General features: G+C 41.9%; 3 protein-coding genes across 10 annotated transcripts; 2 read left to right on the top strand and 1 right to left on the bottom strand.

Annotated features, from left to right (window-relative positions):
* The first annotated feature begins 3,515 nt into the window (after nucleotides 1-3,515).
* LOC119123634 (sodium- and chloride-dependent neutral and basic amino acid transporter B(0+)-like) lies at nucleotides 3,516-6,504 on the top strand. Of its 2 annotated transcripts, XM_037252897.1 has the most exons (11): nucleotides 3,516-3,590; nucleotides 3,681-3,813; nucleotides 3,985-4,125; nucleotides 4,366-4,501; nucleotides 4,598-4,690; nucleotides 4,761-4,886; nucleotides 4,973-5,086; nucleotides 5,155-5,253; nucleotides 5,339-5,448; nucleotides 5,805-5,972; nucleotides 6,056-6,504. In XM_037252897.1, exons 1-11 carry the CDS (start codon nucleotides 3,550-3,552, stop codon nucleotides 6,206-6,208), a joined length of 1,314 nt encoding a protein of 437 aa, XP_037108792.1. In that variant the 5' UTR covers nucleotides 3,516-3,549; the 3' UTR covers nucleotides 6,209-6,504. The 2 variants fall into 2 exon arrangements, 1 of the variants encoding a protein (XP_037108792.1); XR_005098111.1 differs by lacking the exons at nucleotides 5,805-5,972; nucleotides 6,056-6,504 and having other exon boundaries at nucleotides 4,973-5,082.
* Nucleotides 6,505-9,642: 3,138 nt separating this feature from the next.
* Nucleotides 9,643-14,641, top strand: lrrn2 (leucine rich repeat neuronal 2). Its single transcript, XM_037252811.1, is given in 3 exon segments — nucleotides 9,643-9,797; nucleotides 11,443-13,130; nucleotides 13,133-14,641. Coding segments are annotated over 2 exon segments (2,319 nt in total). The 5' UTR covers nucleotides 9,643-9,797; nucleotides 11,443-11,755; the 3' UTR covers nucleotides 14,077-14,641.
* Nucleotides 14,642-14,836: 195 nt separating this feature from the next.
* On the bottom strand, nucleotides 14,837-27,560 carry elmo2 (engulfment and cell motility 2). Of its 7 annotated transcripts, none has more exons than XM_037252812.1 (23): nucleotides 27,411-27,560; nucleotides 25,674-25,741; nucleotides 25,450-25,546; nucleotides 25,312-25,352; nucleotides 24,705-24,777; nucleotides 24,578-24,628; nucleotides 23,962-24,131; nucleotides 23,705-23,804; nucleotides 23,125-23,276; nucleotides 22,621-22,699; nucleotides 22,118-22,153; nucleotides 21,685-21,735; nucleotides 20,869-20,991; nucleotides 20,580-20,699; nucleotides 20,365-20,469; nucleotides 20,170-20,278; nucleotides 19,963-20,099; nucleotides 18,756-18,919; nucleotides 18,508-18,620; nucleotides 18,308-18,415; nucleotides 18,069-18,151; nucleotides 17,761-17,838; nucleotides 14,837-17,148 (listed from the first exon to the last, which is right to left on the bottom strand). In XM_037252812.1, the coding sequence occupies exons 3-23, from the start codon at nucleotides 25,525-25,527 to the stop codon at nucleotides 16,948-16,950; spliced, it is 2,172 nt and encodes a 723-aa protein (XP_037108707.1). In that variant the 5' UTR covers nucleotides 25,528-25,546; nucleotides 25,674-25,741; nucleotides 27,411-27,560; the 3' UTR covers nucleotides 14,837-16,947. The 7 variants fall into 7 exon arrangements, with proteins under 7 accessions (XP_037108707.1, XP_037108712.1, XP_037108708.1 ...); XM_037252817.1 differs by having other exon boundaries at nucleotides 23,131-23,276; XM_037252813.1 differs by lacking the exon at nucleotides 27,411-27,560 and adding an exon at nucleotides 26,825-27,058.
* Nucleotides 27,561-27,667: the final 107 nt, after the last annotated feature.

Below are 27,667 nucleotides of genomic sequence, written 5' to 3'. Positions count from 1 at the left end.
AAACCCTAACTTTAGCTCTAACCCTAACCCTAACCCTAGCTCTAACGCTAGAACTAACCCTAACCCTAGCTCTAAACCTAACCCCTAACCCTAACCCTAACCCTAGCTCTAACCCTAACCCCAGCTCTAAACCTAACCCCTAACCCTAACCCTAGCTCTAACCCAAACCCTAACCCTAGCTCTAACCCAAACCCTAACCCTAGCTCTAACCCTAACCCTAGCTCTAACCCTAATCCTAGCTCTAACCCTAACCCTAATCCCTAACCCTCGCTCTAACCCTAGCTCTAATCCAAACCCTAACCTTAGCTCTAACCCTAACCCTAACCCTAGCTCTAACCCTAATCCTAGCTCTAACCCTAACCCTAGCTCTAACCCTAACCCTAATCCCTAACCCTCGCTCTAACCCTAGCTCTAACCCAAACCCTAACTTTAGCTCTAACCCTAACCCTAACCCTAGCTCTAACGCTAGAACTAACCCTAACCCTAATCCTAGCTCTAACCCTAACCCTAACCCTAACCCTAACCCTAACCCTAACCCTAACCCTAACCCTAGCTCTAAACCTAACCCCTAACCCTAACCCTAGCTCTAACCCTAACCCCAGCTCTAAACCTAACCCCTAACCCTAACCCTAACCCTAACCCAAACCCTAGCTCTAACCCAAACCCTAACCCTAGCTCAAACTTTAAACCTAAACTCTAAGGAAATGTATGGTTATATGGGCCAGCACACGGGGAACTAACTGTGTTGCAAATTTTCTATGATAAAATATTTTAGGTGGCCCTGAGATTCGAACCCGAGCCGCTGGGGTGAGAGCCCAGAGCACTAACCACTACCCTATGGAAGCCTCGCTCATACTGCGTGGAACATGTATGCTTTTATGGAGCAGCTCACAAGCGAATAGTATAGATCAGTGAAGACTCCACAGCAGATGTCATCACAACACATTGTGTACACGAACACCTAGCAAAGTACATTTTAAAATGACACTTTCGAAGTACCCAAAGTTAAACTTACAAAATAAAACCCATAACAAATAAAACCTGAGATTCGAACCCGAGCCGCTGGGGTGAGAGCCCAGAGCACTAACCACTACCCTATGGAAGCCTCGCTCATACTTCGTGGAACATGTATGCTTTTATGGAGCAGCTCACAAGCGAATAGTATAGATCAGTGAAGACTCCACAGCAGATGTCATCACAACACATTGTGTACACGAACACCTAGCAAAGTACATTTTAAAATGACACTTTCGAAGTACCCAAAGTTAAACTTACAAAATAAAACCCATAACAAATAAAACTTACACAAGAAGAGCCCTAACGTGGCTTCGTTGAACGATTCGTTTGAACTAATCTTTTGAGTGAACTGATTCTAAAGATTCGGTTCACTTAAAAGAATTGGAATGCACATCACCAGTGTGCAGTGAACCACTGGAGATGAATATGAGGAGCAGATACATTTGTTGAATCCTTTATTTAAAGGACAATAAAATCGACTTTTGGGCCTGCTGGTGGATAGCATTGAAGACGTCAATTTTTCCGATCAGTTTCACTTTTAACCACCTGGAAGCAGCTGCAACAATAAAATGTGGAAATCTAACATCAACCCTCCCAAAGACGCGCCTATTCTAACAGATCAGGTAAGACGGGAACTTCAAATGTCATAGTTAATTAATTTAGAGTTGAATCATTGTACAGATGGCAAGTAGAATGTAGCTCACTGTACTGGAGTAAAAGTAGTCCACCCTCAAATAAAAGTTAATTTACCCCAAAGTTACTTCTGTAAATATAACAGCAAATTTAGTTCACTTGTGATATACTTAATCAGACCCCAGAGTCCGATGGTGTGAAGTTCTTCATCATTCAAAACTACAACCACAATTAAATAATACATTGTTAAACTAATATCTCTTAACCAGGTCAATTGAAAAATGCATTATTAGCTTTGTATAGGTATACACCGAAATTTATATATAGCTCTTTTTCATCTGATTGTGGAGGCAGACATACATGTTCATATTATTATCTCTTACATATTTTCTTGGGAAAGTATTTGAGTCTGAATAGACCAAATTTAAAAAATAAAGAAGGCCCTTAGCCCTTGAGGGTCCATTTCAACTTTGACAAACATTTGCACAATCATTTCTGTCCCCCTGGCTATTATAACATTACTGTTTATTTTTTATCTTAGTTACCCGTTTTACACTTGACATCCAAAGCAAAGAATTGTTTTAGGCACCTGTTCAAAGGAAGAAAAAGTGTTGCAATAAAGAAACGGCACTGTACGAAAGAAACTGGGGGGGGGGGGGGGTGCAAACAGTCAGTACAGTAGCAATACACCAAAATCAAATATTACAACTGTTTCCACCATTAAAACGTAAAAACAGCATTGGCACGATAGAGTATCAGGTAAAGTGTTGCATGAACAACATCTCTGTGCAGGATCCTCCTGCGGTTGATGGCGGTGATGAGAATCCAGAGCGAGGAAACTGGACCAATAAGACAGAATACATCCTCTCTTTGATTGGTTACACAATCGGTCTGGGAAATATATGGAGATTTCCTTATTTGACCTACAAACACGGCGGGGGTAAAAGTTCCACGTTAGAAATGCTTTGAATGACGTGTGAGAGTTACAAATGGATTGGTGATATTTGTTTCTTTCTGTCAAGCAGGTGCCTTTCTGATTGCCTACTTGACAATGTTGGTTTTATTCGGGACTCCACTTTACTTCCTAGAAAGTGCTGTTGGTCAATTCTCCAGTCAAGGAGCAGTCAATGTATGGAGAGCCGTGCCTCTACTTCAGGGTGGGGAATCCTTGAATTCACTTGAGTGGTCTCAGATATATTCCTTTAATGTTTGTTGAAGAATCCATGCAAGCAACCAGCTAAATACTAATTTTAAAAAAAGTAAAAATGACTAAAATAAAATCCAAAGCAATATTACTGCACATTTTGACCCATTCGCAGGGGTCGGCATCGGAATGATCATTTTAACCGGCCTGATGTCGATCTACTGCAACGTCATTGTGTCCTATGGCATCTTCTACCTGTTCGCCTCCTTCCAGTCTCCTTTGCCGTGGCACGTGTGCCAAAGCTCAGCCGATACAAACTGCAGCGACGCATCTTTAGGTACTCCTTGTCGAGTTGAACAGTGTGAGATGTTTGAAGGGAACAAAGACGTCACATGCTAAAAGACAACACACACATTTTTTAAATAGAACTCTCAGTGATCATTGAATTACAACGTCAGCACAACGTCTCCTAGTGGCAACTTCCATTTAATTCTCTTTGCTGTCCATTGTGATTGATTTGTGGGCAGTGTTGAGTTCATCAATTTTAAAATGAACTTTTTCAGTCCATAGTTCATAATTAAATTAATTGTGGGGACTTCACACTGTTTTCATCAGTGCTTCCAAGGGGGGGGGGGGGGGGGGGGGGGGGAAGTAATTGACTCAACATCTCTTCCATTTTAGTACATTGCAATACAAGCAGTGCTTTAGTGGCCAACTGGACTCAGGACAACAGAACTTGCACTTCATCTGACAAGATGACACTTGGGGCCCAGAGCGCCAGCGAGCAGTACTGGAAGTAAGGATGTTCTTATTCACATCTTCAAACACATTAGCAGAACTTAGTTAATCTCTTTGTAAGTGAGAAGTGCTTTCCCTTCTCATTCAGTCGCGTGGCTCTGCGGAGATCCAGTAATATCGAGGAGACGGGTCCAATAGTTTGGCACTTGGCTCTCTGCTTGCTGCTGAGCTCCATCCTTGTTGCTGCAGTACTCATCAAAGGAATCAAGTCATCGGGAAAAGTAAGTCAAGCTCTTATCTTACATCTACAACATCAGACGAGAAAAAGCAGGAACATATAAATTGAAGTCAGTGCTTCTGATTGCGTTTTGGCCAGCAGAGCAGGCCTAGCTAGTCTCAATTGGCCACCCCTAGAATTGACTTTTGTTGATATGTACTGTCTCTCTTTACAGGTTATGTATTTCACCTCTTTGTTCCCGTATGTGGCGCTTGTGATCCTGCTGATCAGAGGCGCGACACTCGAAGGAGCCAGAGATGGCATAGATTTCTACATTGGCACTAACTCCAACCTAACAAAACTGACAGAAGCAGAGGTGAGAAGTAGTGAGCATTATGTATACTGAGTTTGGTCATGTGACATTCACAAGCTGAGCTGCGATTGGTCGGTACGTCTGAGCAACTGTGATGTGGACAGCAAGTGGCGAGATGAATAAAAAACAGGTGGATTTTAAGCAGATTGAATTGTGATACCGAAAATGATGTTTGGCCGTTGACATCAACAATCTCTGCCATCTTCGGAGCCATTGCGAAATAACAAACAAATGTATTTTTAGGTCTGGAAAGACGCGGCAACTCAGACGGCGTTTTCTCTCTCGATTGCTGGTGGGGGACTTATAACTCTTGCTTCTTATGGCAAGTTCCACAACAATATGTTCATCGACTCTATGGCTATAAGCTTCATCAACCATGGTAGGCCAACAAACGCACGGCAATCTAGATTTGCTTGAAAATAAAGCCTAATGTTTTTTGTGTGTTTTTCATGTGTCAATTTCAATGCCATTCTAGCAACAAGTATCTTAGCAGGCTTTTCCATCTTTTCCATTTTGGGTCACATGTCCTACATCTACCAAGTTCCTATTGACGAAGTGGTGAACGACGGTAAGACATTTGACAAAGCACAAAATCCAAATGCTATTGTTGTTTTACGCAATGAGCTATCTTTACGCAGGATTCGGCCTGGCGTTCATTACATATGCAGAAGCCCTGACCAAGCTTCCCATTTCCACTTTTTGGTCAATCATCTTCTTTTTCATGATATTGTCATTGGGCCTGGACTCTCAGTTCACAAATTTAGGTAAGGTCATTGGATGCCATGCAAATTGCAAATGGCCACTTTATAATGAAGCATCGTCGTCATTAACGCCTGTTGTCTTTCATCAGAGGTGGTCTCCACCAGCATCACTGATGCCTTCCCGAAATCAAAGCGGGCCTACGTAAGCTTTGGTTGTTCCTGTATCGTCTTTTTATTAGGCCTGCCATTAGTCACAGAGGTGCGTCTGCGGATAAGTGCTATTACAGCGATGTCTTGTAACAATGTTCATGCGCAGTTGTCTGTGTGATAGGCGGGAATATATGGGTCAGTCTAATGGATGCCTTTATTGCAAATTGGGTACTGCTTGTTTTGGCTCTGATGGAGCTCATTGGCTTCATCTACATATATGGTAAGATTGACCAAAAAAAAAAAAAACCACAGTAGAAACACAAGTAGAAATAATTTGTAATTTAAGTGTACACATTGTGTTGCAGGTATGAACCGATTAATTGAGGACATTGAGATGATGATTGGGAAAAAGAGCGTCTGGTTCTGGCTATGGTGGAAAGCATGTTGGTTCGTTATCAGCCCATGTATCCTGTTGGTAAATTCAACCTCAATATTTCCTTTTTAATTTAGATCATTGCCTCGCGTATTGATTTCAAAGGGAATGAGCCCGCTTGGATGCGAAACAAGTCAGTTGTGTTCACACCCACAACGGCTGTAAATTGCCTGTTTTAAAACTGCACCAAGCTGAGTCTGCGAAAATATCCAAACTTTTCATGCCCGCCTCTGCGCAGATTTTGACAGCACCTCACAATAGATATCCACTGGACATGAAAATAAAGCAATTAAAACAAAAATGTAGCTGTCGATCAGAATGTTAGTAATTTCGAGTTGCTTCTGAATCAGGAACTTGTCTGAGGGGAATTCTACTAACACCTAACTCCTGTTGTCTAGGCCATCCTGGTGTGGTCTCTTAAGTCTTTTGAGGCCCCCAACTATGGAGGAGTAAAGCTCCCATCTTGGGCGGTGGCATTGGGTTGGTGCCTTGCTGCTCTACCACTCGTATGTATCCTCATCACTGCAGTTTATAAGCTGAGCAGAGCAGAAGGAAATCTTTGGAAGGTGTTTTGAACAAATTTTTCACACAAAAAAGGTGCGGAGTGAAGGTTGTGACCTCGATCCATAATGCAAACTATTCCTTGCAGCGCATAAAGTCACTGTGCTACCCTTCGGAGGAATGGCACCCTTTTCTGGACATCCATCGAGGAGAATGCTATTCGGAGGAAAACCGCAGGAAAAAAGCCTCAAAAACAACAGATGGTGAACAAATGTCAATGGCGGTGTTCAGTAGTATGTGACAATACGGAAACGTGACACTATTTATGAAATTTGAACTTGAAGTGAAAAGATGAACATTTCTACACCCTTCCTTTCTTATCACTGAATTAAAATATGGCAGCAGAATACGTGACAAAAGGAGACATGCATTTCAAGACTACACCTCATATTCATGTCTATATATACAGTTGTTGGATCATAATTACATCAGGTACTATGCAGTGAAATAAAAAAATCCATTCATCCATAATTATGCAATTTTCTCCACTTGCTTCAAGTGCACTTATGTATGCAATCACAGCCATATAACTCTTTCCTTTATCATAAAAAGCAGCACGACTATATCCATTTTCTGCTGCAATAATTATCCTCAACTTACTGAAGCACTTAACAAACTCTCCCCTGTCACGTTTACCATGGCAACCACACACAGAGAACCTGCAGATAAACATAGACCTGTTGCTGCCACCCACGCAACACACACACACTCAACATGTGCCATGAAATGTCTCCGAGAAATGATTAAAGAATATTGCAAACTTCAACAGAGAAGTCGCTGAAAGACAATCAAAACAAGAAAGGGGAATATGTTGACGTATACACCCGGGAAGAGATGATGACAGCACTTACGGTCTACAATGTCACTGTTTCATAAAGATGTGACAGTTATGAGTTACGACAAAGTGAAAAGCATTCACTTGTTAGCCTTTTCTATGAATCTGTGTTTCCTTCTGTTGCCCCTCCCCCACAAACTGCAGGCTCCTTAACATCCTGTTGTTATTAGATACTGCAAGCCTTGTCACCATGGCAGCAAATTCCCAATTTCCCGCCCATGTGCGCATCCCCCACGTGTGCGCACACAATGTATGTGTAAGTGTGCGTGCGTGTGTGTGTTGGTGGGCGGGTTGTGCTTGAGTCCCTACAAGAAGTCCTGTACGAGAAGAGCCACCTCAGTTGATATGAAAATTTCAGACATTTTTTTATATTTTCCAATTTACGGTACGAAACAATCATCCCTTCATTTTAAATAACATTCAATTCAATTGGCGCTCTTGCAAAACTGCTGCTATTTGAACACATGCAGCTTTTTTTTTTTTTTGCCTTGAAAGAGTTCTGAGGTTGCTGAGAGGAGCCATTGGGCCAGATCTTAACAGCTCTCGCTGTGTGGTGGGGCAACTTTTCCTTAGCTGATAGCAGCAAAGATATATGGTCTGACTGACCCACATACACTAACACCTTGGTTTTTGTAGCCCCAGTTATTTTTCTCCTCTTGTTGCACATTGCGATGTAATTTGGGGAGGAGTGCTTTTAATCAGCATGATTCAGATCCCTGCTATGATTGTCAAGATATCTGTACTGCGACTGCTGACGCCGTCGTATATATGCCCGAATGCAGCGTTAGCTTTAGTAATAAAATTTAGCTTTTGGGATGCTAACAACAGCATGAGTGACAGCTGTGAAGTCCCTGAGTTAGATAAAACAAACTCATTTAGGTTCTACTTATTTTTATTTTTTTCCCCAATAATGAGATCCAATAAAAGCGCTGCACCAAAAACATTACGACGACAATTTTACGGACATTACAAACTTTATAAACGCCACACAAGTCGAGATTCCAACCTCAGACTGTGATGCAGGCGCCAAAACCACTAGTGTACCATGCTGATCATTTTTGGGAATTCAGAAATGGATCTCACATGTGCAGCTGTACCTAATGAAGTGACCTATTTTGGGGAGGGTGGAATTAACACCACACCCAGAGTAAAACAAAAAGGTGAGACCGATTCAGTATGACTGATATGAAGGCAAAATGCAACGATAAAAGCACACAACCCCTCTGTGTTTGCTATGGAGACCTCCTCTCTTTCGCTTCCTTTCAGCAAGCTACCACTTATCCTTGCTGCTTTTCAGTCAGCAGGACATGTGGGTGTGTGCAAGTTTTTGTGTGCTGGCTGTGTCGTGAATCCGGCAAATGAAGGGAAACGTATTAGAGAAGCAAGCTGGACTTAGGTGCACGCACACTCTACACGTGCGCGCACACACAATCAGGAAGATCTGCCCTAAAGCTGCAAAAATGGTTTGTACCTTAGTTGACTCACTTGTTGGACAGCCTCATGAATGTATTTCTGTTCTTCCTCCTATTTTGCACAGTTGCGTTCTCCCATCAATTCAAGTGCTGCAAACTCTCACAAATTCATAACTGTAAATGAGAGTTCAAAGAAAAATAGCAAGATTATGTCGGGGAGTTTCCTTAGGTTAACACTCTGAGGGAACGAAAGCAACAGCTGAATCACAGTGGATGACACAAAATCAAATCGTAGCACATGAGCAAACACACGCACACACACAAACACACAGTGATATTACGATATGGACAATACCTGCAATGGCTCACATGAAGCTTTCATTGTGGCGCCGGTGTTTTCTTGTTCCCAGTCCAGAAGCTGTATTTCTCTTCTTCATCATTTAATTAGCACTCTAAGTGCTGAATAAAAAATGTATGGCTGCAAGCAGTTTTCGCAGCTGGCTGCACCATTGGACTCTTGTTGCCATTCACATCGTTTTAAACTGTCTGAAGACATTTGATACTGTTTATCGCATGCTTCAAATGAAACATATATTTAATTTTTCTGTTTAGTTTACTGCCACAATGAATGAAAGGGAAATGGGCTCTTTATTGCTTCTGGAAGCTTTATTGCATCTTTTATTTGTGAAATGGTTGTGTCTGACAGGATCTTAGTTACCCACATGGGAGACTATCTATATTGAATTGAATGAAAACATGTTTTTTTTTGTTTTTTAAATGACAATAAAACAAACAAACTTGCATTTTTCTTCAAATACATCAAGAAAATGAATTTTTGTGATACGTTAACCAGCTCCACAAAACTCTGCCATAGCTATTAAGGCTACACTGAAAAAACAACTGAAATTTACAAAACGGTTTCCAAGTACTGTAGACTAGTGTGAGACTCCAAAAATCACATTCTGATTCATCTATTCATCTCTTTCAGATTTTATCCTGTTTTCAAATCACGGCTGAAGGCTTTCAGTGAGTGGATTTGTTTTGAACAAGAAAACTTATACCCAGTGGTGCACCTAATCACATTAAGGGAATGCATGAAACTACGTAAGCACAGCAGCTTTGCATGAATGTCGACAGTGTCAGTTTGATAAGAAGATAAGATAAAATATTTATTTTCCCCAACTAAACCAGATGCATACAGAAACAACCTGTCATCCACACACACTGTATCCCACTGCAAGTATTTTTCCATCAGCATGTGACAGAGGAGAAGAGAAGAGACGAGAGCGAGTGAGGCAGGCGATGGAAGAGGGGAGGCAGGATGCGAGCTCTGCTGCAGAGCCAAGAGAGAGAGGGAGAGAGAGAGAGAGAGAAGAGAGAGAGAGAGAGAAGAGGAGAGAGAGAGAAGAGAAGAAATAGAGAGAAATAGAGAGAAATAGAGAGAGAGAGAGTCACCAGCTCCAGTGCAGCATAGACGTGATATTTCAAGAATCTTAATTGTGTGGCTGAGAGGGAAACGAGAAATAACACCCTCCGAGGTGTTCAAGGCTGAACACAGCGATGGAGTGATCCTTGCAGCTCGGGTAAGAAAACAGAAATGATAGCACAGACATGTCGCCGTGGATGCATGCATGCATGCATGCATATTTGCTCGGTGTGAGTGCTTTACAGATGGAGAGGAAAAATATGATAAGTTTGTGGATACGTGCATCTGCAGCAACAGCCTGCGTTATCATGCGCCTCTTTTTTTTGGGGGGCCAGTAACAGTCTCTATCCAGGTTCTCCATCTCTGTCAAAAGCATCCCGCACTCCTGCATGTAATGCCTCCTCTGAGTACATGCAAATGTATTTACGTTCTTCATACAAGCAGTCATTTGTCACCTCCAGCAGCTTAAAAAAAAAAAAAAAAGCTTCAAGGTCTAGCTCGAGTTTGTTCTGAGATAAGAGGAACAGCAGAGATAAGCATGTAATGTTCTTATCAATGTGTTAATGAAAAAGCTGGTGTGTTTTCTTTTAGCTCAAAGCTTGAAAGCACGGGAGGCACTCAGCTCAGATGTAATGCTACAGGTGAACAAGGAGGTGCGAGTGGCATTTTACAAATATGAAAAGCTAAGGAGGAATCCATTTTTCCACGACCACTAAACAGTGTTTTCTTTTAGAATTGAGTCCTTCGAAGTGTCTAAAGAACAGAGAAATTCTTGTTTGTGAAAAGTTGCTTCTAGAAAATGCATGAGCTGCAGTATGAACATATCACAATGCTGAATATATTTCTGCAGATCTCTCTTCTGTTTTTTTAAAATTCATATACTTTGAATCAGCATGGATACAATCAATTAAAGAAAGACACAACTGTCACATGGTCAACTATGATGACAAAATGGTGGGGGGGAAAAAAGAAAAGAAAGCCAACCAGGGTGATACTGAGGAAAAAGAAGCTCCAGTTACCAGCAGTATGAATTCCAAAAACTTCTCAGGCATGCAGTCAGCGCATCGCTCTGCGTTCCTGAAACTAATATCGTGACATTTGAGAGTAAAAGGCAAAACATCCAAATTAAATGGCCGATGCATTATTGAGCAGGTTGCACGGGAAAGACGAGAGAGTGGAGATGAAAGCGAATGGCTGATGGAAGATTGATAAGGACCCCGGGAGGAAAGATCTGCACCGAGATGATGTTGACACAAACGCGCTGTCGTACAATACTCACCCGTCCATCTTTGTAGAATGTTTGCTGCCGCGGGCATTAAAGATAGCGGCGGACTGGCAAAAGTTCTCTGAGTCGGCAAGTTGAATGTAATGAATGGCTGAGCTGCACTGTAATTATTTGCATGACACATACACACGATAGAATGAGTTGATAGTCATGCTTGTTTTTTTAAATGTACAGTGGCATGATCGTAAAATGCTTCTCTCTCAGCACTCACAATTAGTCAGACAATGGCGAAAACATTGATTCGGCGCTTTATAGATGCAGTCAAAGGGTTCCAAGCCCCACTCATGACTGTCTTTAGTGTTATTCTTATCAACTGGTGCACAGATTGGACCAAAACAAATTACAAGCAAAGGAACACAGCAAGAAGAACCCTGTTTCCATGGCAACAATGCACTAGACCTTGCTTTGACTTCTTTTTACAGATAGCCATGCTTATGACAATTGCTACTTATCCATCAGTGAACTACACTTTACTCCACTTTCTATTTCTTTTTCCGTGTGTGTGTGCGCTTGATAGAGCAGCAAGCAATGAGCCAAGAGTCGTCCGCCCGCCGCCAGGATGTGAGATTGATGGCGTGACAAGAAAAAGACGGTCATCATGTTCTACCACTGCAGTCCGAATTGTTCCTAAAGAGTCACACGGTACATTGCCTGTGTGCCAAGCGCCTCGGTATGATTATCCTTCCCCGTTTGCCTAAGAATTTCATACCGGTGAAAGCGATTCTAACCATCTTCTGCCATCTGAGCACACTCTCCGACAGTTGACTTCGTCAGATCTCAACAAGATCTTAAAACCTTCTCCAAACGGCACCCGTGACCCCTTTAGGATTATGAGGCCAATGTTGATGCTTCTACAATCACAGTGTCTCCTGTTTGTCAGTGTGTGCGTGCTCGGAGCGCTGGGCTCGTTGCCTCAAGCGCTGCCATGGCACGTACCCTGCCCAGGGCGGTGTGTGTGTCACATCAAGCCGTGGTTCTCGCCAGACTCGGTTTACCACGAAGCTCCCACCGTGGACTGTAATGACCTTCTGCTGACTGGGCTCCCGTGGCCTCTGCCCTTTGACACACACACCTTGCACCTGCAGGGGAACAATCTGTCTGAAATGGAGGTGGCTGTGCTTCACGGGCTCCCCAACCTCACTGATCTTGACCTTTCACAGAATCACTTCAGCTGTGTCAGGGCTATTACGCAAAACCTGTCTCTGCCCTCTCTGCTGTCTCTACACCTGGAGGAAAACCATCTCAGTCACCTCCCAGAGGCCTCTTTCTCCTCACTGCTGGCTTTACAGGAGCTCTTTCTCAGCCATAACAACTTATGTTCTATCGCACCCGGAGCCTTCACTGGCCTGAACTCTCTCTTGCGTCTGCACATTAACAACAATAGACTCGCCACCATTGATCCAAGGTGGTTTGAGGCTTTGCAGAACCTAGAAGTTCTCATGCTTGGAGGAAACCCAGTAGAGACCTTGCCTGAGCAGGGTTTCCTAGCCTTGAAATCCCTCCGCAGTCTTGTTCTTGGTGGTATGGGCTTGAGAGGTTTAGCTGACAATGCTCTAGATGGGTTGGAGGATCTGGAGAGTCTCTCCTTCTACGATAATCAACTGATCAAGGTGCCCACTCGGGCTCTGCAGAGAGTGAAAGGACTCAAGTTTCTTGATCTTAACAAGAACCGAATCAAACTGATCAACACGGGAGACTTCCGAGATATGGTCCACCTAAAGGAGCTAGGCCTCAACAACATGGAGGAGCTGCTGTCCATTGAGAGAGCGGCGTTAGAGAACCTCCCAGAGCTGACTAAACTGGAGATCACCAACAACCCCCGACTGTCCTTCATTCACCCGCAGGCGTTTGCGCAGCTGAGCAGGCTTGAGAGTCTCATGCTCAACTCAAACTATCTCAGTACTCTGCATCGTCACACCATGAGCTCCCTGCCCAGACTCCAGGAGGTCAGCCTGCACTCCAACCCACTCCGTTGTGACTGTCTGTTTCACTGGGCCGCACAGGACGCCTCCCACCCTCACCGAGACGCACCGGCCAGCAACCAGCAACCATCTCGGGTGGTGCGCTTCATCCAACCGCAATCGACGCTGTGCTCAGACCCACCAGACCTGAAGGCTCGTAGGGTGAGGGAGGTGTCCTCCAGGGAGATGTCAGCCTCCTGCCTCCCAACAATCGCCAGCGCCTCGCTGCCCTCCAGCGTGGGTGTCAGAGAAGGAGGGAAGCTTCTTTGCACTGTAGGGCTCTCGCAGAGCCGCAGCCTCTACTTTACTGGGTGACTCCCACAGGGTTGAGACTTGGACCAGCTTTGAGCAACACATCTGAGGGACCAACAGCTTCTTCCCTCACAGCCACCCAAGGAATCGCATCTGTTTCCAGGATCTCCCCCAACCAGGACCAAGGTGATTTCCCCACCAAACGCTATTGGCTCCTGCCTGAGGGAACTCTGGAAATCAGAAAGGTCACCCCGAAAGAAGCCGGCTTGTACACCTGCATAGCTGAGAATACTCTGGGAGCTGATACACGTAGTGTTACCGTGTCCGTGCAAAGACGACACAAGACAAGGAGAAGGGTGGTGGATCCTAACCCCAAGGGCCCTTCATTACTCAAAGCGGGGACGAGTTTAAAGGTAATGGAGACTGGAGAACACTATGCTATAATGTCCTGGCAGAACAGGCGCAATTTCCCATCAACTCGTTTGTCCTGGCAAGCTATGAGCTCCGACGCACCCGCATACACCATACGCATCCTTGCCGGCACATGCAGCTTCAACTTGACCCACCTGCAGGCAGAGACGTTTTACAGAGTGTGTTTACATTTAGGCACCGGTGAGGGCAGCAAGCATACCGGCGAGAGAAGCAAAACAAGCAGGAAACCTCAATGCATCTCACTCAGAACAAAGCAAGTGGCAGAGCCTCGGGCCAGCCTGCAGCTCAGCCCGCAGTTGACGTCCACTGCCGCGACACTTCTGATGATCCTTGCGCTCGTACTCATGCTGCTGGCGGGCCAAGGATGGGACAGTGGAAAGCACCCGAGTGCTCTTTTCCAGGAAATCAAAAGTCATAAGGCTCTGATCATCATGCAGAAGACAGAGGGGAGCAACAAGAAACAGCCAATGCAGAGTGACAAACTTCTGTTCCATCACGACTGCTGAGCTCATCCAAATGACAAATGCAGAAACAAATACTAAATGTCATTTTCTGAAAAGTCACAGTGATGTAGGAAAGATTTGTATTTATTTTATATAAAGTATATATGTACAGTATCAATGACATTGTTTTGGTGTTGAGACACATTGTAAAGAATTCCTTAACCCAAACCAGATGGATTTAAACGGGGCCATGGCACTCAGTGCACAGCGAGTGCATAAATCCAATATAAAGGACTGCTTTTGGCTGCTGGGCTGAAAATAAAGAACACTTGAATTCAGTCCAAGGACATGTGTTACATTTCCCATCTAAATGTCTCGCAGACTGAACCATACTGTAACCAAGCAGACGGAACACTGTCTGATAACTGATCCAAAAAGAAAAAGTGACTGCTTGTTTTGTTCTTGTATGTCAAAGTGATTGATGCTTAGCGCTCAGTATCTTGGACTACTGTTCTTATACAGCTTTCCTCGCCTAACATCTGATATCTTCATTCAGCATTAATGATTCTCAAAGTGATTGTGTTAAATTCTATTTTGAGCTATGATACAATAAATCTTTTTAATTTAACTATTGCTGCCCCACTCTTTTTCCTTTCACAAATCTGATATAGAGAACAATTTTCCATATTGGTGTGTACTTTACACCGAATTTAAAACACCACAGTTAAGAGACTGTTGTAAAAAAAGAATATATATATATATATTTTTTTTTCCTTCAACATATATATACATATCATAAATTAGCATACTAGCACAACTAACTAGGTCCAGAGAAATACTTTGGTTACTTTGTATTTATTGACACCGAACATTATACAGTACATTTTGTCCAATTAAGTCAACACAATACTATATACTGTATACACAGTTACTATAAATGTATACCATATTTAGACTAGTTTTTTTTTTTGCTGTTGTATTTATAAATCAACAACATACCATTCAATACGGTTACAATCAAATGGAGAAAAGTACCAGATGCAAAATCATACTGTCAGCATATCTAATGCAAAAGCACTTCAGTCATTGAGGTTAATGCTGTATGCTAAATTCAGCTGGAATTCTGTAATAGCAGCATCTTTTCCATAAAAAATATGAAACTATTACAACATCCATTAGTAGTTAAAAACAGACACATCTTTCCACAAATAGCATCAATAGTACAGGGATTTGCAATACTCTTTAACCATACAAGACACATTACTATGACATCATCATTGTCTGATAAAGTGCCTAATACTAAAGAAAAATGTTTACAAAAAGCCAATATGAGCTTTAAAAACATGATTTGGTAGCATTGCAGTCAATGCAGCACAAAAAAATACTTCAAACATAAATTGCATGCTAAAAAAAGGATTATACAAAATGATGATGTTATTTCAATATCATTCTCCTCACAGTGTACAATCATTTACAAAAATATAATTCTATTCTGCATTAGCAAATGACATCATTGACATGGTTTGTACTAGATTCAACATTGACATGATGAAAAAAACATTTTTAAACAATAACACTTCAGGCTTGATACCATGGCCACTGTTTTAAAACAACAAAAGTGTGCTAATTTGGTACAATAACCAAAATGACAAAAACGTCTACAATCATTCAATATACAATACGGCAATGGTTTCTTCAGAGACATTCTCAAAATATATATAAAAAAAAAACAAATTCTGATCATTGCCACAATTGTAACCATAGTTTTAGTACAGTGCAAAGCTATGGAGGGAAAAAAAAAAAATAAAACCTGATTAGCACAGTAAAAAATAAAACCTGATATAGCACAGTATATATTACATTCTTAGTTTTTTTAAACATGATAGAAATTCTTCTGACTGATGATGGATGCATTACTACTTAAAACATACATAAAATAAGTTTTAACATTTTCCTCCAACTATATTACAGTATTGTGGTTAGCACAGCTCTTACAACTTTGAGGTTCTGTGTCCAAATTTCGGCTCACGTTAGATGAGGTGGGCTGGAGCTGAATGAATAAAGCATATTATTGCACGTCGCGGTGTTTAAAAACATTTATTCTTTCTTTACTTGGGAGTGGGAAGAGTTTGTTGTTGCCAATACTTTGAATATGCTAAAGAAGTTATGATCATTCATAGTTTTGTCTACCAGTATTTGGAAATAATTCCGAATTGATAAAACCGTAAACACACAACAATGCATGTGTACACGCACAAGATTCGGATGAGGTATGAGATTAATACAATCACAAAAAAAAAAAGTAAAATATATTAGTACAGTGGAGCCCCCATAGTTGAACGCCGCTAAAGTTGCTGAATCATCTTGAAATAATATTCCTCAGAAGTCAAAACGGGAGGTGGGAGGTTTAGTTCCCAAATATTTGACTTCAGATCAGTGAGCATTTCGAGAATGAACCCCAAGGGCTCTATTTTCATTACCACCCCAAGAGGTGTTTGACAAGGCGGCATATTTAAAAAAAAAAAAAAAAAAGGGGCAGTTTACAACGTTGTCGCCGTGAACACAGCTGACTCGGCCAATCACAGTGCTCCTCGCATTCCTTCAAATGTGGCACACTCACATCTCGCATGGAGACATTTCTTTGCAGAGAAGGAAGCAGCGATCCGTGCATGACCGGAGCATTGTCACTCTCCCTGCTGGCTGGTGTGCAGACAGAAAATGTAAAAAGGTGCCGACCTCATTTAATGTGAGGTGACTTAATATGTCCGTGGACCCCGTTACTATTATGTAATATTTTTGAGTTTTAAATTAGGACGACTTCGCCTATGGAGGTTCTACTGTCACTTTTTCCTGAATCGCACACCGCAATATTGGTCAAAATAGATAGTATGCACATTCTTGACCTTTGCTGATATGCTTTATAATCAACACACCTCAACTGTAGTTGTAAGTGAAATTATAAGAGCTTGGCTCCTTTGGAACAGGGGGTGGAGCTTCTGGGATTGTGATGTTCTCAAGGTCCAGGAGGCGGAGCTTCATCTCCATGCTGATAAGCGTGTCCAGGTCACTGCGTGTCAGGTCACTGCTCATCTCTCTGCCCAGCAGCGCACACAAGCCGTCCGTCCAGATGCAATACTGCTCCACAGACAAACGTACAGACCCGAAATGACTGCAAGAATTGCGAGTCACAAGAGGGTGTGACGTGCAAGTATGCGCCACAACAAAGCACACCACCCAAAGTCCTCTTTTCCATTTTTGGGATGAAAAAGATCCAGATGGAATTTTAAAATGGTGGGAAATTCCATGAAGTCATTCCAGTGGCATTGCAACTCGCGTTCCCTGCACATCTATCTTGGCTTTTCTGTCATAGGCTGTCTTTTAGTCACTGCTCATGCATTTGGCTACCAGTCATTATCACTCAGTACGAGATGTAAATTCTTACTGTCAGTGACCTGGCAAAAGTGGTTGCTGCAATACTACATTGAAGATGCGGCAATGCAGGTGAGAGTATAAACTGGTATTTTTGGTCTTTCGGGAATTACATCTCTAAAGCTGTATTTTTGGCTTCTCCAAAACCTTTTCCAAAATCAAGTCAAAGTCACAATCATAAGGTTTGACATTTCCTGGACAAACCCATTTCATTATTTTTTTGTTTTTAGGAGTACAAAAGTGATTTTTTTTTTCGAGATTTGTTTCCACCATCCAGTGAAAGATTATCATTAAAATAAGTTGGGGTAGTCAGCCTACCTCATATTTGTTGGGCGCAACAAAGTTGAGCGTCTCATCCGGATCGTAAAGGACCGAGAAAGCCAACTCCAGCACCTCCTGCGACAAGAGACCAGTTAAGACAGTGAAATACAGAGCAAATGAAAAAAATGTGTAGATTAGTGTGAAACTGTTCCTTGTAGAGCCCGCTCGTCGTCACGTTGTGCCGCATACAGTATTTGTCATAATTATACGGGTTCTTGGGTAAAATAATCCTTGAACCACTGAGGTGTGTTCTCAAAGCAACTATATTTCAAGATTAGAATGACTTTAACTTTACTAAAACCTACCTTGTTTTGTTTCAGAGCACTTTTCTCCTTCATGTGAGGGCAGTCCTTCCCAGTCACCACGGACTTGATGTCAGAGACGGGGACTAGAGAGAAAACAAAATGTGATGTTCTCCAATAATGGCCTAGTGTCAAACTCAAACCATGTCACATGACTCATTTTTGAGCAGCATTATGCATAAAACAATGGAAACGATTAGATTTCGATGGCATATTTTTGGTAAGAAGAAAGAGAACCTTACTTTTGTCACTAAGCATCTCAAAAGGCACTTCACCCTGAGGTGATTCATCCAAGTCCCCGTAGTGCAGCACTTTGTGATTAAGAGAAAGTCTGCAGAACCAAAATTTCTCTGCAACAAAGGCAGAAATGCTTAGCTCAACAAAGTTAACAGAAGCCATACTGTGTTTTTAAACAAAAAAAGTGATTGTATTGATGTGGTACCTTGCCTTCGGCGGTTCCCCACTTTTCGGAAACAGCTGCCCTCGCACAGCCGATTGAGTCGTTGTTGTTTAATGAGCTCCAGAATCTCAGGCTGGATTCTCTCGCGAAGCTCACTACCTCACATAGACGGCATAAACCACAAAAACACATTTGGATGATACATGACACAGAATATTTGTTTTGGAGAACATTTAAGAAGTGTGAAATTCCATAGCTAATAAGATTTTTTGGGGGGGCGTGGCACTGACATGATGGGCGGGGACTGAAAGTCATCCTGGCTCATTCTCTCGGACTGTCGTAGTCGCAGTATCTCGGAGTAGTTGAGACCTCGCAGCTTGTTCTTCAGCTGGTCCAAAGACGATGGCTTCATGGCCAGAGCTCTGGTGATCTGCTCTCGGACCACCTGCATCACCTGCTTGGAACGCACGTCCTCATAATAATTTGCAATTTCTCATTAAGAGTCGCCGAGTTATCTTGTCAAGCAAAAACGAATTCTGTCGGAAAAAACAACTTTTTTTCATCTCAAGTCATTTATATTCAGAAATGTACCCAAGATAAACGACCGGTGCTAATTTGATAAACAATAGAATGCGGAGACTCAAAATGTGCTCATGTGGAGGAAGCGCTCTGAACCCTGCAGCATTAAGAATTTAGCTGTTGTGTAATATTAATCGCAGTAAAAGCATTTCGGCCGCCTACTCTTGCGAGATTCGCACACTTACACAAACAGCACAGTCCTCACTGACTGTGGTTAGACGGATGTGCTTTGTTGACTTTCACGCTGAGTGATGGAAATGTGATCTAATGCAGCTTTCACGATGAGAACACAAACACACTTTCTCCACAATGGGAGTTACTCGTCTTTCAGAATAATAATTTGACGTTTTACCACGCCCTCCCCCACCAAAAAAAAAATTCAATTGTAAAGTTTGAAAATTGAATAAAATAAGAAATCAAACACAAGCTACATCTTTTGTAGCTAAAAATGCTAACACAAATGAGATAACATCTCTTAGCATGAAGGAAGCAGTGCAGGTCAATAATAAATCAAAACCTTTTTGTTCTTGTTCTCAGGTGTGAACCCGGGGGCTTGTTGTTTGAAGAGGAATGCATGAATAATTTACAACCCACTAGAAACTCAAAATTAATACAATCAGTGCACCTAAACAAATTAGTATGTATCTTTCTAATGAAATGATTTTCAAGCAGAAAAGCAAATTCAATCACAGTTTTTGTAATGTGAAATGCTAGGTTTTGACAAAACCACTGGCTTTCTAATCACATATATTTCTCAGTTTGTTTTGCATCCCTTTTTAAGGAAATGAAAGCTTAGCAACTAGGAAATGTGCACAACACTTTCTGGCCTAAACCTAAAGATGAGCCATCCTGTAAAGATCTGTCCATAAGATTGTAGATTTAAATATTTAGGCCCGTGCTAGCGAAGACCTTACTGACCTTATTAAAGTCCTCGGAGGTGGCCCTCATCTCCTTCCAGGTTTTATTGAGCAGCTGGATGCAGATGCAGAAGAATTCTTCCCATGCTCGGTCATGAGTGAAGAACATGGGGTGGTAGTCATTGCAGCCCTCATTAGCTTGTGAAACAACAACAAAATTAGTGAGGCATGGAAATTGCCATATCATGTCATATTCTCGTGCACTTACGCAACTCTCCAACTTGGAGTATCTCACAAAGTATTCGAGTGAGGTCGATGGCACACCGGCCAAAGGGACATTCATGCTTATCCTCGCGACTACTGTTTTCCAAGACAATCTGTCAAAAACGGGAAGACGTGATCAAAATGAGGATTTGCTCATATCTGGGAGTTGAGCAGCATCCTGCCATGAGTCAGAACTTACACGGATGTATGTGTCCTGATGGACCTTGGCCAGGTACAGCATGTTGTCCAGAGCTAGCATCCCGGGTGGAGTCTGTGTGAAGTCCATAGCAGGGTTCACATGGTTCTACATTTGAAACAGAAACATTTTCCCAAAAAAAAAAATCTGTTTTGTTAGAATATATTACAAATATAATATTCATTCCTTTTTGTTCTTTTAAATCAGAGGCAACTTACCGTAAAACCTAGCATTTTATAATCTTTAGCATACAACGTCTTTCGTTTTTCTGTGCCAGTGGGGTCATTTTCTCCATCAAATGCAATCCTCCGCAGCTCGAAAATGACATCTCGTTGAGTCTGAGTCACACAAATCAGCACAGCACGTTTAGGGACTCATGGCTAAATCCAGAAAGATATTCTCCAACCACATTTTAGGCCACACACCTCCAAGATTTTCCAGTTATTATGTTGCATAAAGTAAAATTAAAACCACACACACACAAATCTTTTTTTTTTTCATTTTTACCTGGTCATTAGGATCCATTTTGGTCATCATTCGTTCCTCCAAAAGATTAAAGGTCAACACCTGCAGAACATACAGCTGATGTGCCATTTCTGCTTTGATTGGTCGATTTCCTCTTATGACATGCTGGAAGGAAAAAATAAAAAATATTATTAATAAAACTGAGATGTTGAAACTATCCTCTGATCATTCCTAATGATTAATAATTAATAACTCCTGGATTAGTACGTAGATGCATCTCATTACTTTTTCCATCTAGGACTGACTACATGCCATAGATAGATGGCAAAACACTATTTGGACTTAGTCGTATCAAATTAGGATCCAGACATTGCTATGGTCCAACAGTCATCATAAATGCATCTCAGTCTTGGAGATTTGTTTCCAGAGAGCTCACAATCGCGATATTGCTCCAGGAAATAACACTCCACTGTCTTCCTCATTTGCAGCCAGCTCAGGGAAGCACTTCCACACAAGTTGGTGCCAAAAGGAATCATTCTGAGAGCAGAGGTTTTTTTCCACTTCATGGACTTCATGCCATATCACATTTGATAGTTCTGCTTCAACACACTTCACGTTAGCCAATCTTTGCACTGGCTGAGCGGCTGGTCCAGATGCGCCCGCCATGCGTCATCCGAGCCTCAGTTGGAAGAACACTTTAAAGAGGAATGGATCATAATATTTGGGTTTTAACGATGTTCTGTATTTTCTTTCAGCAGTAGTCATTTCAAGTAGTTTTAGACAGGGATTAGATAATTTGATGAACACAGCATTGCTACATACACAGTCATTCTGGGGTAGCACGTGCGGACTACTCACATTCAGAATAATGGAGCGCAAGTGCTTCTGCGCCAAGGTGCTGGCCATTTCCTGTCAGCAAAAAACAGACAACAAAAGTGAAATGATTAAAAGACTAAAAACAATTTGAGCAAAATGTCAACGTTATTTATTACACACAACAAACATATTGGTACAGATTTTAGCGAGGGAATTTTACAGACATAATTTGCTTGCAAGGGCCATATAAAATGATTTGGCGGGCCAGGTCTGGCCCCCGGGCCTGAGTTTGGCACAGAGCCAAAACCTCCCAGTCACAACATACACTACATAACAGTTTGAACCAACACGAATTTGTGTAAAGTGCAGGCAAGTTGAGGCTTTGTTCGAATTTGCATGGATGGTGTGGCAGCTTTAAACAAAGGAAAGGCCTGTGGGGTGGAGAGGATGATATGGGATGCCAGTGTGTACTCACAGTGAGGTGCTGCTCCAGCGGGTTAGTGTACACCTCCTACAAATTCAAGGGAGGGGGGAGCAGGAGGTGGATGTGCGGTGGTGAAAATAAAAAGTGCACACATGGACAATGAGATACAGGAACACAACACTGACAGGCATGCACAGAAACAAAGAACAACACAGCACAATTCCAAGATTCTACAAGGTCTCCCAAAAGTCACGTTAGCTTTTTGTTTTCCATTTGGAGTTCAGCACTTGAGAAGCATTTTTGGATGTCACACTGCTCCTCAGCATAGTACAATTTACACTAACATACAAAACAACAAAATTATGGCAAGTGAAAACACAGAATGGCTAGTAACTCTGGGAAAGCATAAACCACAGTGGCTGCTGAGCAAACAAGTTCATGTCAAGCCCTGTTTAGGAGTATACAATATTCAAAACAATAATGTCCTCAACTACTATAACATTCATCTACACTCAGTGTAAATGTTTTTTTTTCCCCTACAGTGGTGTACTAACCTGCCGTCTGTCCTCGGGTGCTTTCAGGAAAAGAGCATTGATGAGGGCAATTGCATAAGTCTGAATCTCTTGGTTTGACCTGCAAGGATATCAAGCAACAAACAAATCCTGTTAGAAGTATCTTGCTCCATATACCTGAGCACAGAATTCCTCAAAAAAACTGTTTTCTAATTATAAATCTAAATATAGGGTTTTGTTTTTCATTTCTCACCTATGAGTAATATTAGTGGGTTCATCAAGTACCTTATTCCATCATGTGATGATATCGAATATTCTAATGATTTTAGGACAAATCCATGACTTGCTGCATTGATAGTTTTGGATTGGATAAAGTTAACGTTAATGGAAGTTTGACTGAATGATTGATGCCCTCCTTTTATGAGCATCCCTGATGCATTTAAAATAAAAAATAAAAAAGTACACATCAAACCCATAGCAGCGCTTCATTCATCTAGCCTCCGAAATTAGAGAGCAAAAAGCCCCTGTGCATGTGTGTGTGCTCACACTTGCAGGTGCCCGATGAGCTGTCCCACGGTGATCTCCTGAGCCACTCGGTGGTAGAGGCTGTGGCTGTTGAGTACCATACTCTCCAGGATGGCCAGAGAGCGCTGCAGAATGGACACGTCCACCATAGGCTGGTTCACATAGCCTGCAATCTTTGGGAAGATAAAAGAAGTGAGGGGAGGGGGGGCTCACGATAAAAGCTTCTGCATCGTACACTGCTTGTGAATCATTATTATTGTTATTACTACAGCAAAGACACTGGGGAAAGGAACAGCCCTGTTAATGATGAAATGTTTCTACAAAAGAGTTATATTTGTTTACTTTGAGAAACTCTCAGGGCCATAGTAAAGCTTTCAGAAAATACACACATGCATGCACACACACACAGTCCCACACACACGCACACACTGAGTGAGCTCTAGATAATCTCAGGCGTTGCTAGGCAACTGCACCCACTCATTTCCGCTGTGTAGGAAGCAAGGAAGGTCAAAGTTAAATCAAAGCGAGCAAATAACAAGGACTGAGACACCGACACAAGTTGAGAATATGCAACTGTGAAATGTGCTCTGATGTGAGGCACCTGCTTGATGAAGGAGAGTGAGATAAGATCCCAGGATACAATGCCGTGATCCATTAATTCCAGGAATGCGGTGAGGGTGAATGCCAGCATTTCGCCGAAGCTGAAGTAAGAGGACAACATTCATATCATTTAATGTGCCCCTGTACATATAAACATTATTAAAAAGAAAACTAGATTGAATCACACATTACGTAACAAGAAAGGAAGCTTTCATGTTTGCGACATGACCAAAGTAAAAACTAAAGACGGAATCTCACTGGGTGCCACTCTCGACGAGGCGGGCCAACGTCCCAATGCCCTCCATATTGATAAACTCTGCGGCAAACGTGGTGTCTGCTGACAGCTTGGCCAGCTCCTTCAGAGCTTCTAAGCGAGCGTCAATCCCATGGGATTGGATACGCTCCAGGAGCTGACGAGCAGCCCGGCCCTGTCAGCCACAAGAAAAAAAAACATTATCAAACTGATTAAATTAAAAAAAAAAATGTCACTGTACAAAACGACAGTAGCACTTGAAAAGTAATGCTATTTTTCAGTCGACTGAATATTTTGTGGTTGGTACTGTAGTGGAGATGTCAGAATCCGGTTGGCAGTGAAACAAACTGTTCTGCAAAATTGGTAAGTTCTTCTCAAAAAAAAAAAAAAAACACTGAGTCTAACATGTAACAATCGCTCCACTGACAAGAAACACTGCAAGGGCCACAATGCTGATTGAACAACACTCAAGAATTGCAGTCATGTGTACCTGTGTTGCATTTGGGTTAAACAATTTATTCTAGGTCATAGCAAAATAAAATGACAACATCTATAATATCATATATAACTGTAATCAAATTGTTTGATTGGAATTTAAATGTAAAATTAAATATTACTCACGGGCGAAATGGCTAATCGAAGGATGGTCCCGTTCTTGATTTCACTGCGACTCTAAAGATAAAGTTTGGTGCTTACTTTTTTAATGATCACAGAATAGTGGGTGACAAAATAGTCACATGAAGCTCACCTGTTCTGTGATATAAAGCTGGGGACCATCAGCATAGCGCAGAGCAAACTGTTCGGAGCCTGACAAAGACCATCTGAAAATTGAGAAATACCATTTATTCTTTGGATACCAAGTCAGCCACACATGAGGATTTTTATTTTTTTGGTCAGAGCTGTGAAAGTGGGTTAGTATGTAAAGCTGAAAGGAGCAACATAAATTACTATATTAAACGGAAGCTAAAGAACACATTTGCAAGCTATGAACTGATGCTTTGCGAACCATAGGAGGTCTCTCATATTGCTGTCTTCTTGCATCATAAAGTCTTTACAGCAAACAACCCAGTTAAAGTCTATTTAAGGCAAGGGGGGAAAAAAAACTTAAGCAAATCTTTTTTCAACGAGCGCATTTGCTGAATACGGAAGCAGTTCATGTTAACACGGTTCCCGCCCCTTCAAAGCTCCACAACAGAAGAAATTACATCTACTGACATTGTGCATTATTTACAAATTACAGATGACCGAAACTAGAATTACACTTGAGTGCACTAAAACAAAAGAAACTAGAACGACATCCAAGAGTAAATGCTACGAATGGTTGGTGAAATACCAAAATACAGAACAACGCTTACCCATCACAGACTTCACGGATGATTGAGGTCAAAGGTCGTTTCTACAAACAAAAAAAGGCAGAAAATGCTTAGAGTTGCATAAGTTTGGAGACGGGAGAAAATTATGATATTTCTGATTCTGTTTGATAACACACAGACCTGGTCCATCTCTATAAGTTGAGCATTTGCACCCGGCCATTCAATAGCCACCTTCACGATGTCAGCTGGTGGGGGCATGGCTACCTTTTTGTTGCCACTTGCAAAAAAAAAAAAAAGTTCCATATTTACGTTTAGATGTAAAATGACAGTCTGAAGTAATTTGCCCTCTCTTCACAATCTACAGAGGAATTCAAGTTTTGATATTCAATTTATGAGCCAATTACCTAATGAATAAATGTGAATGGGGTCACGCTGTTGCACACCACTGCTCTAATAACCAGTGTCTGTTCCTCTGTGAACACAACACAAAAAAGGTGTTAGCTCATTTAAATGCACTGTGACAAACATGCAGCTTGAGGTAAAATTTGTGTTGTTTTTTAAATAGAATACAACTCAGCCATTAAATGTGAGCCAAAGGTATCAGCACGGATCGCTTAATAATATGAGTTTGTATATTCCACAATTGTATTGCAAGGAAAGTGAACTTACTATTCATGCAAACAAAGAAAATGCCATCTAATATGATCAACCCCAAAGTCTTCTGCCTCAGACATCGTCATCATAACACCAGTGCAATGAATAATATTAATAATGGCTGTGTTCTATTCAAATGTGCCAATAGCAAAGGCTCAGCATTTGTATGCTGCAGCACCAACTGGCTTTGTGAGTTCTGGAACAAAGCCACCAGCAAGCACCCTGTGAGCGATATGAATTCAGTTTTGATGAATGCTGAATTTTTAGTACACCTCTGCCAATGGAGCTTTTAGAGTGCTTGCTAAGAATTGCTGCTGTGGATGACATTTTGAGGATTCGGTGTTAAATGAAAGATCTGAAAATGAATAACTTCACAAGAGAACCCTTTTTTTTATCATTAGTATTATCATTATTATAGTATTATCATTTAGTATTATAAGTTCCTTTGCAACAATACAAATACTCTTTAATTTTCACTTTCATAAATCAAGTTTCTTGGGAGCCAAATTAAACCGGCAATGTTAAACCAAACTTTGTGTCAACTGTTGCACAAAACAAGAGGGTAGGTAGGTCAATGCATGCAAGTGCAGGGTGCAAGCAGTGACAACATTTGTCAGCACCAATGCCCAGCAGTAGCATGCGTTATTGGTAGCATAGCAACAACCGCTAACTAGCCTTTAAAAAGAAAGCTTCAACTTCTTTGACACCTAATTTCACCAGTTTCCAAGGCCACCACGTGCTATTTTTAGCATTGTACAAAATGTTCGGATGCCGTAGTTACCAAGAGGTTTGCAGTTTTATTTTCGGTCCGACAGGAATGCCTAACTTTCATTTTGCTAGTGGGCTGTGGCGCCCCCTACGTTGAGACGACATCAGTGCAGATGAATGACAACAAATCTACCAAATTGGTGTTAAAAATCGTCTGCTATGAAACGCAATAGTGTCCGCCTCCGCCTGTTGAAAGATGGTTCGGTTTGTTGGCAGCGTTACCGTGCAGCTAGCTCCCATAAGGCATGGCTGTCTGTATGTATGTGTGACGGTGAGACGTGAAGATGCATTCGATTAATTAAAAGGAAGTGTTGTAAGAGGCAGAGTTTGAGTAGCGGTCAATCCCGGATGACGCAGGACAGAATGATTTTTATAAGCAGCGGTGACTGGCAGAAGATGAACCGGATGTAACCTCAAAATATTAACCAGTAACAGCGATTAGGCGAGGTGTTAGAAGAACGTCACTTGGTGCAGAGGTGAAAGTTGCTCTAAACGCAAGTCAGTAGCCTGCAAAGTCTAATCGGAAGTGTCGCCCCTCAAACAACGTGATTCATGCATCTGTCTGCTTCCCCGTTGCAGCCATGGAGCAGCGTGACTATCGGTATAGCAATCTCGTCTGGAAGATATGTTCAGACTTCGGGGCTTCACAATGAGCCCCGAGATGGAGCCAATGATGGAAGCGACTGATAGTGTTCGTGTCGGTGCTCGGTGTTACTCACCCCGTGTCTGGGTCATCGATGATGCTGTGAGCATCCCCCTTCTCTCGTTCTCTCCGGTGAAATACTTTAGAAGAGCAGCAGACACTCCTCCAACGCCTTGTAGGCGGGACGCAATGCAAATGTCACATCTTCCTAAAATAAGCACAGAGGACACACAGCGTCTTGCTTGTGTTTAAAGAGCAGTGTGGGATGAATCGTAAATGCCTGCCCAGAATAAGCACTGTAATATATATAATCAGCACAATGAATTAACTCAT

This window comes from Syngnathus acus, chromosome 5 (genome assembly GCF_901709675.1).
Source record: "Syngnathus acus chromosome 5, fSynAcu1.2, whole genome shotgun sequence".
Taxonomy (NCBI): Eukaryota; Metazoa; Chordata; class Actinopteri; order Syngnathiformes; family Syngnathidae; genus Syngnathus; species Syngnathus acus.
Note: the sequence above shows the minus strand (reverse complement) of the source record. Positions and strands in the feature narration are given on the sequence as shown.